Raw genomic sequence first — 13,896 nt, forward strand, 5'->3', positions numbered from 1 at the left:
AGACCTGCAACTGTCCTGATGGCTATCCGGATGTCAAGCCAGAAGTTCTGGGGCCGCAGAGCTTGGGGACTCTGCAGGGTTGGCCGGGGGGTGGAGAACCTCGAGAACCAGCCCATACTGAACTCCTCCCTCCTTGCGGCGGGGACGAGGTGGGACGGGCCAGGACGCCCTCTTAGCACCTCCTCCAGAAATGCAGCACTTGGGGGGCCCCCACCCAGGCCTCCCAGTGCTCCTTCCCTCCGCCTTCCCAAGGGTGCCCCTCTCCAGTCCCTGTCACACTTCCGAAACCTTCCGTGCCCCCTTTTCCTCCACCTGGCCCCCACCTCACGCCCCCTGGCTTGGGCAGCATCCCCTTTCCGCCCTCCGCCCACGCACCGCCTGACTTCGAGGGGTGCAAGCGCATTGGGCTGCGCCCGCGTGGGGGCGCCGCGCCAGCTTCGCGTAGCTGCTCTGACGCCGCCGTCGCCGCCGCCCTCCGCAGCCCAGCCGGCACCCGCGCCAGCTCTGCAGAGCACTCGTCGCCTCTCCGGCCGGTCCCATCGAGAGCCAGTTTATCACACCCCGAGTCAGCCTCGAACGCCGGGCGCGAGGGTCATGAGCCAGAGCGCCCCGGGGCGCCGCGCAAAGAGCCAGCGGAGATAGCGGCCTTCACTGCCTTGACACGCGCTAGCCGCGTCCCCAGCCCCTTCTGTCCTTTTCTCCTGCCCCGCCGCCGCCATGGCCACCCTGCTCCGCAGCAAGCTGACCAATGTGGCCACATCCGTGTCCAACAAGTCTCAGGCCAAGGTGAGCGGCATGTTTGCCAGGATGGGGTTTCAGGCGGCCACGGATGAGGAGGCGGTGGGCTTCGCGCACTGCGACGACCTCGACTTTGAGCATCGCCAGGGCCTGCAGATGGACATCCTGAAATCGGAAGGCGAGCCCTGCGGAGACGAGGGCGCCGAACCGCCCGTCGAGGGAGACATCCATTACCAGCGCGGCGGCGCTCCTCTGCCACCGTCTGGCTCCAAGGACCAGGCCGTGGGAGCTGGTGGCGAGTTCGGGGGTCAAGACAAGCCCAAGATCACGGCGTGGGAGGCGGGTTGGAACGTGACAAACGCCATTCAGGTGAGCGCGGGATTCCCAGCTCTGACAGTCACCACCCCCACCTGAGCTGTGAATGCCAGCCTCTGCCCCCACAAGAACCCCGCAGAGGTCTAGGCTTCAATGCCCCCCCCTCCACTGGAGAATTTTTCTCCCCTTCTCCGACCTTCCTAGCTGTGTGGGGATCTACGCCCCCAGGTGGTGTCCTGTTCAGATCCACAGAGCCTCCTCTGACTGCCCCTGCTGCAGGACAGTCTGGCTGATGTTTGGGGGGTGGGGGAGACAAATCCAGAGACCCTGCAAAAGCTGGAGAAATAGGGAAAGGCTTAGGGCAGAGGGAGGGGGTGAGGGAGAAAGAAAACCAGGATCCGAAGGGAGAGTTTGCCTTGGGCTCCGGAATGGAGTCACAGCTGCATTTTCCGGAGGAGAGGGGGGAAACAGCTGAGCTGGGAGTCTCCTCCTCCGGACACACGCAGAAATCGTGCACACATACAGAGGGAGACACGTACCCGCAGCCCCTTTCCCCCACGAACAAACAGGCACATGACATGCATCTATTTACAGTTCGCAGGGTTACCCCAGATGCACTTGCCTACACCCCAAGATGCTCCCCAATAGCAGCAGTACTTTTACACAGAAAGTACCCATGTATTAAGCTTGATTATAACGCTTGCACACACAAGCACACACTCAGGCTCGTGCAGCTTTGTTGGAGACAAACAGGCCAGCACATAGGAACACCTATGGTCGGAGGGACTCCGCGCTATGCAGCTGCGCAGACTGTGCTCCTCTCGTCCGAAATCCCGGCTGCACCGCAGAAGCCGGAGCTCCTCCTCCACCTGCCCGCCAAGCCGCTCCTGTGGTTGAGAACTGCCCTAGGCCTCCAAAGTCGCGCTCTAGAACCTCGAATCCCAACCCCTATCCCAGTCCCGGTCCCACCAGGAGCGTGGAATTCCTCCGCTGAAGGATCTGGAGCTCTCAAAACAACCCCGGGAGCTGGCGGGGGTTGTTGGGCCCCAACTTCTGGGAGGGAAGAGGCCTCGATTCTGGGAGCCCCTGGGCTCTGTGTCTTGGCTCCCTAGCATCTCTAGAGTGTTGAATCGTTGAGACAGGAAACGTAGGTTTCTTAGGGGTGGAAGGCGGCAGCTGGGTTTCTCTGGACCTTAGACTCAGAGGGATAGGTGTCTTCACGCGTGGCACTTCCCACTCCAGGGATAGGAGAGACAAGCCTTAACAGAATACAGGACAGGGTTGGGGTCCCGGCGGTTGCCGGGTGCTTCTCCTTGGGTCTTTCAAGGTTCTGTTCTGTAGCTCAGACACAGGTAGGCTGGAGGTGCACAGGCCTAGAGAATTCTATATTTCGTTAGCTTTTCTTCTCTATGTAAATTATAAACGACATTGAAGAGCTTTGGCCCTTCCATCTCACCGGGTTCTAGAAACCCGTTGGCTTTGGGTTCCCGCAGCGATCGGGCTTCCTGGGTTGGAAGCATCCCTACTCTGATCCCCATCCGCAGATCCCACTTAATACCTTTTTTAGGGTTTGCCCCGGGCCCAACTCCAGCCTTGCACTATGGTGTCTTATTCCAAGCCCGTACCCCGACCTTCATTCCGTTCCCCCAAAGCCCCGAGCCTACCCAAAGTGTCTGCGTATTTCTCCTTTTCTGGCTTTCTTCGGTTTTCAGCCCGTTCCTCTCTATCCGACCTCCACTCCTCTAGTTTGACCCTTAGACTCTCGTATTCCCTTGTTAATGAGCACCCCATTCCAGGCCACCTTAAATTCGGTGACCAGCTCTCCAGAGCTTTCTAAAGTGCCCTTCTGGGACCATGCTCCTTCTAGTCCCTGCTTTCCATCCCCGCCTCTGATTGTATCCCCAGGAAGCACCTAAGAGGATCTCTATAATCCCCTCTACCCTCAGCCTCCTCCATTCCCTTCCTGCACTAGCAGCCTTCCTACTGACTCAATGCTCCGATTCTGCGTTAGGGCCCCTTTCACAAGGATTCAACCCCCACCCTCGCCTCCTGGTGGCTTAGGAGCAAGTCCTCCTCTCCTAGCGCCCCCTAGCGATAGTTTTGGGCTTTACTGGCATGGTCCCCTTCCAAGGATGCCTCCGCTGAGCTCCTGGGTCTGGTTGCCTCTTTGCACCACAGGGCATGTTTGTGCTGGGCCTACCCTACGCCATCCTCCACGGCGGCTACCTGGGGTTGTTCCTCATCATCTTCGCTGCAGTGGTGTGTTGCTACACCGGCAAGATCCTCATCGCATGCTTATACGAGGAGAACGAAGACGGCGAGGTGGTGCGTGTGCGGGACTCTTACGTGGCCATAGCCAACGCGTGCTGCGCTCCTCGCTTCCCCACACTGGGTGGCCGCGTGGTCAATGTGGCGCAGATCATCGAGCTGGTGATGACGTGCATATTGTACGTGGTCGTGAGCGGCAACCTCATGTACAATAGCTTCCCGGGGCTGCCCGTGTCGCAAAAGTCCTGGTCCATCATCGCCACGGCGGTGCTGCTGCCTTGCGCCTTTCTGAAGAACCTCAAGGCCGTGTCCAAGTTCAGTCTGCTGTGCACGCTGGCCCACTTCGTCATCAACATCCTGGTTATCGCCTACTGTCTCTCTCGCGCGCGTGACTGGGCCTGGGAGAAGGTGAAGTTCTACATCGACGTCAAGAAATTCCCCATCTCCATCGGCATCATCGTGTTCAGCTACACGTCGCAGATCTTCCTGCCCTCGCTCGAAGGCAACATGCAACAGCCCAGCGAATTCCACTGCATGATGAACTGGACGCACATCGCCGCCTGCGTGCTCAAGGGACTCTTCGCGCTCGTCGCCTATCTCACCTGGGCCGACGAGACCAAGGAGGTCATCACGGATAACCTGCCCGGCTCCATCCGTGCCGTAGTCAATCTCTTCCTGGTGGCCAAGGCGCTGCTGTCCTACCCGTTGCCCTTTTTCGCGGCGGTCGAAGTGCTGGAGAAGTCTCTCTTCCAGGAAGGCAGCCGCGCCTTCTTCCCCGCCTGCTACGGAGGCGACGGTCGCCTCAAGTCCTGGGGGCTGACGCTGCGCTGCGCGCTGGTGGTCTTCACGCTGCTCATGGCCATCTACGTGCCGCACTTCGCGCTGCTCATGGGCCTCACCGGCAGTCTCACCGGCGCCGGCCTCTGCTTCCTGCTGCCCAGCCTCTTCCACCTACGCCTACTCTGGCGCAAGCTGCTGTGGCACCAGGTCTTCTTCGACGTGGCCATCTTCGTCATTGGCGGCATCTGCAGCGTGTCCGGCTTCGTGCATTCACTCGAGGGCCTCATCGAGGCCTACCGAACCAACGCAGAGGACTAGGGGGCGGGGTCCCTGCCCCCAGCTCCCGCCCCACCCACCCCCACTCCCTCCCATTCCCTCCCCCACAGCCCCGTGCGCCGCTGCGCTAGGGAGGCCGAGCTTTAAACACCTCTGGTTCCTAGTTGCTGATTATTCGGGGACGGGGTGGGGGAGGGAGGGGATAGACATCTAAGGTCCACTGCGTCTGCGTTTCTGTCGTCCTTTCTATTCCACACCGCCCTGGTTTGGGGGGAGGGAGCGGAGCGTATTTGTGGAGAATGTTTTCTGTCCTTCCTGGAGGCCCCCTCCCCCCAGCTTTGACCCCAGTCACCGATGGGGGTGGGGAGGGAGGGGGAAAGGGCGCACGCAGCTCGCAGGCTCGGAAACTTGACCTTGGGGGTGGGGTGGGGGACATTTCACAGCCATCCAGTGCTTGGAATCTACAGCGTCCAGCCATTTCCAGCAAGAGCGCTCCCCATGCCCTAGACATTTCAACCTTGCGGCCTGAAAGGCTGACCGGGAAATCCATTTCGGGCGGGCGACTTCTTTCTGGAGAAGCCGCGGCAGGAGCCCGTTTGCCTGCCGGTTTTCAGGAACCCAAACTCATCTTGTGCAATGTATCCGGTTGTGGAAGTGTATACTGTGTGTGTGGTGTGCTCGTGGTGAATAAGATGAAATGTATATCAGAAAAAAAATCTATCTCTAATTTAGAGTGCGGTGCATAATAATTATATCCGCAAATAAAGAAGAAACAAAGGCGTTTCTGGCCTCCTGTTCACTGCTGCCCAGCGCGGTGATAAGTGGGAGGCAGGTGGTGGGGGACACCCAGCTCTGGCCGGGTAAAACAGGGCAGAGGGAAGGAGCAGATGTGGTTAAAAGTCCTGGGAGACATGAGTTGGTTCGCACCCGGATGTTAGAATGCAAGAGCCAATGGGCCCCTTGCTGCTAGGATTCGGAGGATCCGTATAGAATGTGGTAGGCTCTTTCAGCTTCCAACCCTAAAGCGGATAGGGTGCAAATTTACTGGACAAATGATTATTAGGGTTAGCTTTAAGTTAGGTAACAGAGCACACTGCTAGCTTACAATAAGGGAGGAAGCATTTCAGGGAGAGGGACAAGCCAGGCAACAAACGACCAAAAGCACAAATCCCTTATGGGTCTGCAAACTGTGAAGAGATCGGCAAAGGAGTGGGTTGTGGGTTTTCCGGCCCCTGGGACCAGGAGCCAAACCCATTGCCTTGCAGGCACCTAATTCCCAAAAGCACTCCGTCTCAAGCCCCGGATGGGGTTTACACAGCCACTGCAAAGGGATTGGCCACTTACAGTAAGCCATTGGAGCATCATGTTTTTCCCTGTGCAGCTTGGCAATGTGAATGCTTGGTCTATCCAAGGAATCGGGGTGGGGACTGGTTTGGGTGTTTTTGGTTTGGTTTTCTAGTGCTTCCTTCAAAAGTGTCAGCCTGGGACTGTTTGGGGAAGGTTACACGTATGCTTTCAGGATGGGAACTGGAGAGGTTGGGCTGCTCTTGGGTAGCCCCTCATTGTGGGAGGAGCCATCGTCTAGGCACAGGCTCTTAGAGTGATTCTGAAGTCTAAGCTGGGTGCCTTTCTCTCTGCAGTGGGGGAGGAGGGAAAGAGGAAGAGGAGAGGGAGAGAGAAAGCAGGGGAGGGAAGGGGAAGAGGATGGAGAGGAGTATCTGTCTCACAAAAACCTTAGTAAATGTGTGTGCGTGCTCACGTCCTGGTGGGCTGGGTCTGTGATGCACCTGTGACAGAGGTCCTCAAATCAGCGTGGTTCTGCAGTCACAGAACAGGAGCAGGAGTGAGTAGGCTGCAAAGCAGCGCTAAGAAGACCGTTTGAGATGCGTGTCCCCCTCCAGACTTGTTGCTTTATTTCCCTTTGTCACTAGGCGATGGCCCCGGTATGCTCAGGCCCCAGAGCAAACCAAATTCTGTCTCCCGTCCTCCATGACCACTGACGTTTCCCAAACCCAGGGAGGAGGGCGCTGGGTGTCCATCCTCCTACCTTATATCTGTTTCTCGGTGGACCAGGAGTGTGCTCAGACCCAGAGCCCACATTGCACCTTCAGAAAAGACCACAAAGGGGCAGTAGTCCTGTTCCACTGGGCGAGCTCTGACCCTGTCTTTAGAAAGACACCGGAGATTAGCTGCAGGGACAGCAGCAGCTGCTAGCTCTGGAGTTTGCTTGCATTCCTTCAGTGGGTTTTGGCTCCAACCTTTGGGCTCAACTTGTAGGAGCCCAGGTCCCCAAGAACAAATCCTGATGGTGTCATTAGCATAGAGCCCCCTAGAGTCACAAATGGAACTCTACACCCTAGTGAGTGGGGCACTAATTTTCAAATTAGGATTCGTGCTCCTGGGGGGAATTTGAGGCAGATGGGACCCATCTCCACATTTCCTTCCTTCTCTTCAATCTGCATGAACAGAGATGGAAAAGAAGTCCACAGTGTACTCACCTCAGCTGTCTGAGTCCTAGGAGAGCTCTGATTCTGAACTGAGTTGAAAATGAAGAAAGACTCTGCATCAGCATCACTCCTAGCCCCCCCCCCCCATCGGGTTCCCATCAGTTCTTAGAGCACATCCTGACTCCATGTGTTGTTAACTCTAATACGCTGCCCCTATCTGCAGCAGAGATATGTCGGTGTACCAGTCTTGTGCCCTTGAGGAACCACAAAGGCCATGTCTGCCAGCCACAGAGTCTGGAAGTGACCCTGCCTCACCTCCCCAGTGGGCAGAGCGTGAGCAGCTCATGCTCTGATTCTCAAGGAGGCTTTCTCCTTTCTGGTTTGGGTAACTGTTTTGGTGCATGTCTCAGAGTTCTCTCTCACTGCTTCTTCCCCTACTCCCAACCCCTGGAGTTAATTCCTGTTCCCCTCACCCCCCAAGGCTTTGCTCTAGTGGGGGCCTTCGGTGATTTACTTTGCTAAACTGTTGATGCTCTAGTATGGGATATTTTGTTATATGATGAACCCTATCCCAGAGACTGACATGCTCCTTGCTCAAAGACCTTAGAGGGATGAAGGGAGCCAAACAGGTCCAAGGGGAGCCACTAAGCAGTGGAGAGGATCCAGGTCTTGCTATTGGGAGGGAGGTCAGAGACAAGGCACTTAGTCCTCAAAATGAGTGGGATTGTGGCTGGGGCAGGCTGGACATCCAAGCCTTTCCAGCTGGGGCTGGATTGACACCAGGGAGCTAGCCTTGAGTCCTGCCCCCCCCCCAGTCTTCTTTTCTTTTTCCCTGTTGAATATTATACAGTTTCTAAAGTACAGAAAAGATGAGCACTTTACACTGAACATATTGGTACCCATCATCTAGATGGAAAGATGGCCATTTCACAACACTGTCTCCCACACATCTTCCCACCCAACAACCCACCTTTGAAAGCAATGTTCTCCAAGCTTACAGACATCAGTCTATTTTCCTCTCTGATTCTGTGACAGTGGTGTGACATGGGAGTGAGGGACAGTACTAAGTAAGCAGCTGTCCTGGAGCCTGAGGCAAAAGCAAATAACCATAATTGGTTCTGTTTTTATGTTTCATTTTACTGTTGTATCCACCAGACTGTTTAGAATATCAGGGTTCATTTTGTATTGTTTTTGATTTAAAAAAATATTAAAAAGGGATGGAGAGATGGCTCGTTCAATAGAATTCTCAGTATGCAGGCATGAGGACTTGAGTTCTGATTTCTTTCATAGCGGTGAAAAGCTGGGAATGGTGGCTCACTCCTGTAATCTCCACCCTGGGGAGGCAGAGACTTGAGGATCCCTCAGGCTTGCTGGCCGGACAGCAGAGTTGAATTGGTGATCTTTAGGTTCAGGAAGTGATTAAAACATAAAATGGATAAGGCTGGAGGGATGGCTCAGTGGGTTAAGAGCTTAGACTGCTCTTCCAGAGGACCTGAGTTCAATTCCCATCGTGGGGAGGCTCACACCAACCACCTGTAACTAGCCCTAGGGGATCCAATGCCCTCTACATAAACAACAAAAAACCAACCAACAAACAAAGGATACGAGGGGGGCTGGAGAGATGGCTCAGCCATTAAAGGCTAGGCTCACAATCAAAAAAAAAAAAAAAAAGGATACGAGGGAAATTGAGGAAGATACTTGATGTTAATGACCCCCCACACACACACACACCAACTATTGAAAACTCAGGAGCAATGGTACACATCTGTAATCCTACCATTTAGGAGGCATGGCCTGCCTGAAGGTCAGCATGCCCTACAGAGCAAGACTCTACCACAAAACAAAACAAGCTATAACCCAACAGAAATATGAATTAAAATACGATTCATCTTGCTTCCTGCATTTCTTGACATCCTCTTCAAGTTTACTCCTAAGACAGATGTTTTACTTTGCCTCATGCTATTCCCAGCTCTGGGTGTAAGACAGGGCCTGGAAAAGGAGCAAGCCCTCCAGAGACCTGGCTTGAACACTTCCAAGAGTCAACAAGGGATTCCACTGCGATGCTGTGGGTGTCTCTGCCCGTTGTGGGGCCCCAAGGGAACAGTAGAGCCCGGCTTCTGTCCAGAGGCACCCAGAAAGATGATCAGCTGTGCTGAAGACCCAGCTGTATGGGGTGGGGTGGGAACAGGGTGGAAACTGAAGAGGCTGGAAAAGGGGTGGAGGGCGCAGCCCCTGGTCTGGGAGGGAAGCATGGTGGGGTTGGGGATGGGCACATGTAAGGAATTGCTAGGGCTGCACAGCTCCTGCTTCAGGGGTTGCCAGGGAATTACTGACTCTGGAGCGCCTACTGCAGTGTTATCCGCGAGGGTACAGCGGTAAACCCAACAGATATGGTCTCTACAGCAACTGCCAATGTCATCCCCTTCCTCTCCTGGATGCACCCAAGTTCACCAAAAGCTGTGCATCCTTAGAACTCTGCTGTCAGCAAGTCACTGCCAGTACCTCCCCCGAACTCCTGTCATATCTCCCTGGGGGCTTTCTGGGATCCCTCAAGACACAATTTGGAGTTGGGGAGTTATCCCCCAACACTGAGCCAGTTAGCAATTCTTATTTCTGGTCCTCTGATGGGATGACTCGAGGCCTGTCCCACAAGGATATCCCAGAGGGGTCTGCTGGCTCATCAGACATATTTTACCTGGCTCCCTCTGTCTTCACTGTTCCCATACTGCACTGCCTGGGAGCTCCTAAGCAAATTCAGTGCACCTGAGTCTTTGTCTCGGGGTTTGTTTTTGTGGAAATCTAAGTCAAGATGTTTATTTACACAGCTTTTAATTTCACACTGCAGTGTCACCCCGCCCCCACTCCAGATACTTACTCGGAGACTCTGGCTAGGCTGGAAGAAGTAGAATCAAATGGGAAAGCCTTTAAAGACTTATCCCTTATCCCACCCATAAGTTCAGAGATAATCGCCACCACTGTTTCTCCCCCTCTTCCTGATGTGTCATTGACTTGGGACCACTGAGATGAAGAAGACTGGGGCCATGGGCTGGTGGGTGGGTGGATGGATGGGCAAGTGGGTGGGTGCTTTCATGAATGTCAGTGGTTGGATGAATGAGCAAATAAGTGGGTAGGCAGATGAGTGGATGGAAGGAAGGATGGACAGACAGATAAATGAGTCAGTGGAGGAGTCAAGAAAACAATTAGTGGCTAGATCAATGGATGAACAGAAAGGAAATGGGAGGATAAATGCATCCATAGCAACCATCCTTTTGGGGGGGCAAGTTTTCATTATGTAGCCCTAGCTGGCCTAGAATTCATTATGTAGACCAGGCTAGCTTTGAATTCAAAGATATACCCCTACTTGTGCCTCCAGAGTGCTGGAATTAAAAGCATGCAGCACCACACCTGGCTTGTTTGGTATTTGAAACAGAATTTCAGCTAGTTCAGGCTGGCTTAAAGTTACTATGTAGTCAAGGCTAGCCTTGAACTCCCCCTGCCTCCACATCTTGCACACTGGGATGACAGATATGTGCCACCACACCTGCTCATGGCAACAATCTTAGTATAGTAAACTGCCAGGGCAGATATTCTCTGCCTAGCTCCCTACTACTTCTTCACTAACACAGAATTTACATAAATGTGCTTTATAATTAATAGATAGTTCCATATATTTACAAAGATTGTCAACACGAGGATATATCAAAGCTATAGGAAAACAAATATGTGGTCGTTCAGCCAGTGAAGTATGTAAAAACAAACAAACAATCCTAGGCTAGGGCTCTTGGGTAACAATATTTAAAGATTAGGCAAAAGAAGAATACAGATTGGTGAAAAGTAGCCTGAGAGGTAGAATTAAAATAGGCTGATGTGTTGGAACTGAAGAACAGGCTTCAAGGAAGAAGTGGCAAGACTGTTTCTTTTCTCTGCACAAATGTCATCTTGGGCTAGGCATGGAAGTGTGGACATCCTTTGTCCCTAGGTCCTAGAGGTAAAGGAACACAAGAAGCTTACCAGAAAGCCGGGGAGCAAGCATGTGAAAGTGTTCTGATGGGGCTGCCCCTGAAGAGGGTGCTGAGTGAGGGAGAAGAATCCACAGAAGTGAAGGAGAAGGGGATGGAGAGAGAAAGGCAGCTCACTGCACAGGGAATTTGGCTGCCTGCAGTTCAGGTTACCCTGCTACAGAACAGGACACAGGGGTCACATCTGAAGTCTTTGAAGGGGGCAGCACGTGTGGGAGCCAAAACTAGGGAGACTAGTGGCACAGTAGAGAAGTGGGGGACAGAAAATGAATAACAGCTCATAGGACATCGCAGGCAGGTATGCTCCTTTGGGAACTTGGAGCTTAGTCCACTGGAAGCTGCAGAGGTTCCCCCCAATGAACATATTTGAGGAGCAGAGGGTGTGGATTGGTATCCTTGAACCTCCACCAGCTGGAGGTTCAGGGAAGCGGTGGTAGTTACAGGGCACTTCCCATAAAGCTGTTAGAGGCCGGGCATCAACATTAAGGAGCCAAAGTGCTGCCATGTTTGGTAGCTGCGCCTAGCAGACCATGCCAAGGCTCCAGTGGCATTTGTTACAGAGGCCTTGGCGCAGGCCCCAGAGACTAAAATGACAAACAGATCTTTGTCCTCAAGCTCATGATGTTCCCAATGGTAACTAAGAGTTCAAGAGAACCCTCAGCAGTAAGTAACTTTTGGTAACACTAGCTACTCACCCATGGGAGAAGCTGGAATAGCAGAGCTAACAGCAACCCCCAGAGCAAAGGAAATCCCTTACTAGAGACTTCAGAAGAGCAAGTCTCTGAGTTCAGGTTGGTGAAGGTTCTAATGCATAAGGTGGTCATTTAGGGGCTTGCTACATGCTAGAAGTTAGAAGCTTTAGGGAAGGGTCTAGGATCTAGAATGGAAGGCTATAAGTTGTGGCTGTGTGTCCTCTACAGGGACAGCATCTGCCATCTAACATCACGCTGTGTGAACTTTTTTTTTTTCCCCGAGACAGGGTTTCTCTGTGTAGCTTTGTGCCTCTCCTGGAACTCACTTGGTAGCCCAGGCTGGCCTCGAACTCACAGAGATCCACCTGGCTCTGCCTCCCGAGTGCTGGGATTAAAGGCGTGCGCCACCACCACCCGGCCTGTGTGAACTTTTGAAGGTGCTGATCTCCAAACCAGATGGATGACCCTTCTCCCACAGCTGGAGCACACGCCCTGCCAGGCTTCTGGCTAAAAATCTTGATGGTGTAACTGTGACTAGCTGATTTGCATGAGGTCAAGGGGAAGCCTCCTGGTAGAGAAATGACTCTCAGGAAAGAGGCAGCTGGAAAGGAAGGTGTAGAGAGGGGATATTCTAAAATCAACATGGCACCAGATGCCATATTTGCTCTAGAAAATAGAGTGTGGTTGGGCGGCGCGGAGGTGGGGTGGGGTGGGGTGGGTCCGACAGTCTTTGAGGGCAACCTCCTAGGATGGAGCCCTTCCTGGCAGGAATTCAGTCAAATGTTCAATCAGGCAATGGGATAAAATAAAGACATTTGATCCACTCTCAAAAAATTACCTTTCATACCCTCTGCTGTATTCCAGAAGCTGCTATAGAATGCACCTCAAAACAAAGGAGTAAGCTGGTGTGTGTGTGTGTGTGTGTGTGTGTGTGTGTGTGTGTGTGTGTGTGATGTCTATAGCCCTAACACTTAGGTTAGCTGGGAGCTCGAGGCTGCATGAGATACAAAATAAGACCTGACTAAAAACAAAAACAAAAAAAGGAAAACTAATCAACCAAATCAACCCCAAATTCCCCACAAAACCTACAACCAAAGCAAACATCCTCCCCCAAAAGACAAGTTAGGAAGTAAAGGGAGTAACTAAGAGAAATCACGCATGAGACAGAAGATGGGACGAACATTCAGTGACCCGTGATGTGATGGAAAAGCAAGAATTCAGGATGACAGCTGTGTTATAACCACAGGGGCCTCCAACCAGGCTCGGGAAGTCCGCTAGGAGACTTCGGAAGGAAGCGGAAATAATACCATGGTTTATTGTGTATTAAATGGCTTGTTTGTTTTTGAAAAGGTAATCATGTAGCAGAGGCTGGCTTTGAACTCACTAGACAGATGAGGCTAGCCTGGAACTCCTAACCTCGACCTCCCAAGTGCTGAAATTACAGGTGCACCAACAACCACACTTCACCTGAAACTGTTTTATGTGAGAGAAATAATTGAGGGATGTTTAAACAATTGGGGGAGAGTTTAGGGTTCAGTTAGCAAAAAGCACAGCTGTGGGGTCCTTAATAATGGGGTTCCCTTAACTTGCAGAAAGAGGAACACAGGCAAAGAGCTTGCCTAGTGCTTTAAAACTGGTAGGTAGTCACATCACCTCCACTCTCACCCTGCTTGCCAGAACTTGGTGACAAGAGTACATCTAATGAGATGACCACATGGGAGAGTTAAAACAGTAAAAGGAGGAAAGGAAAAGGATATTTATATGTATCACACATCAATCAATAATTAACAGTCCTTTTCTCAATATTTGAGGTCTTCCTGAGAGGACAGCCTGTGGGAACTGAATAAATGCATTTGTAGATTTTCAGTAAAATATACATACATAACCTTAAATGAAATACATAATCCTAATAAGGTAGCTTGATGAAGTTTTATAGAGTCAATTAACGTGCAGTCGTGACCTGCCATGCCAAGTTGGTAGTATCCCAGAGCTTGGAGTTTGGCTCAGCCAGTGATGGCCCTGGAACCTATTGGAGGAAGAAAACGCACTTCCTGAAGTTTCCCTCTGACTTCCACAGGTGCATCTGGGCACGCTCCCACACCCATCACTCACCCAAATAAATAAACAAAAAAGGAAGAGTCAAAGAAGAAGATTAGCTAAATATGGTCTCAAAGCTAAGGACTAGATCTGCAAGGTGAGGCAGTAGATGGAGCCAGGCTTAGGGGCTAGGGAGGGGCGGAGTCCACACCGCGGTGGGGGCGGAGCCTTGGTTAGCCATTTAGCGCAAGGGGCGTGGTCACGCAGAGGCCCCCCCCACGGCTCAGAATTGGGGCGGGGCTCCTGGCTAGCCAGTTAGCACGA

At 52.7% G+C, this 13,896-nt stretch overlaps 1 protein-coding gene across 1 annotated transcript; it reads left to right on the plus strand.

The window, feature by feature from the left end:
- Positions 1–244: 244 nt before the first annotated feature.
- Positions 245–5,160, plus strand: Slc32a1 (solute carrier family 32 member 1). Its single transcript, XM_028889226.2, has 2 exons — positions 245–1,107; positions 3,232–5,160. The coding sequence occupies exons 1-2, from the start codon at positions 718–720 to the stop codon at positions 4,417–4,419; spliced, it is 1,578 nt and encodes a 525-aa protein (XP_028745059.1). The 5' UTR covers positions 245–717; the 3' UTR covers positions 4,420–5,160.
- Positions 5,161–13,896: the final 8,736 nt, after the last annotated feature.

This window comes from Peromyscus leucopus, chromosome 4 (genome assembly GCF_004664715.2).
Source record: "Peromyscus leucopus breed LL Stock chromosome 4, UCI_PerLeu_2.1, whole genome shotgun sequence".
Classification (NCBI taxonomy): Eukaryota; Metazoa; Chordata; class Mammalia; order Rodentia; family Cricetidae; genus Peromyscus; species Peromyscus leucopus.

Excerpts from the sequence above, each read along its gene's own strand:
- Slc32a1 (XM_028889226.2), top strand. The coding sequence starts at position 718 with ATGGCCACCCTGCTCCGCAGCAAGCTGACCAATGTGGCCACATCCGTG. Across the intron at positions 1,108-3,231 it reads ACGTGACAAACGCCATTCAG|GGCATGTTTGTGCTGGGCCT; the intron begins GTGAGCGCGGGA and ends TTTGCACCACAG.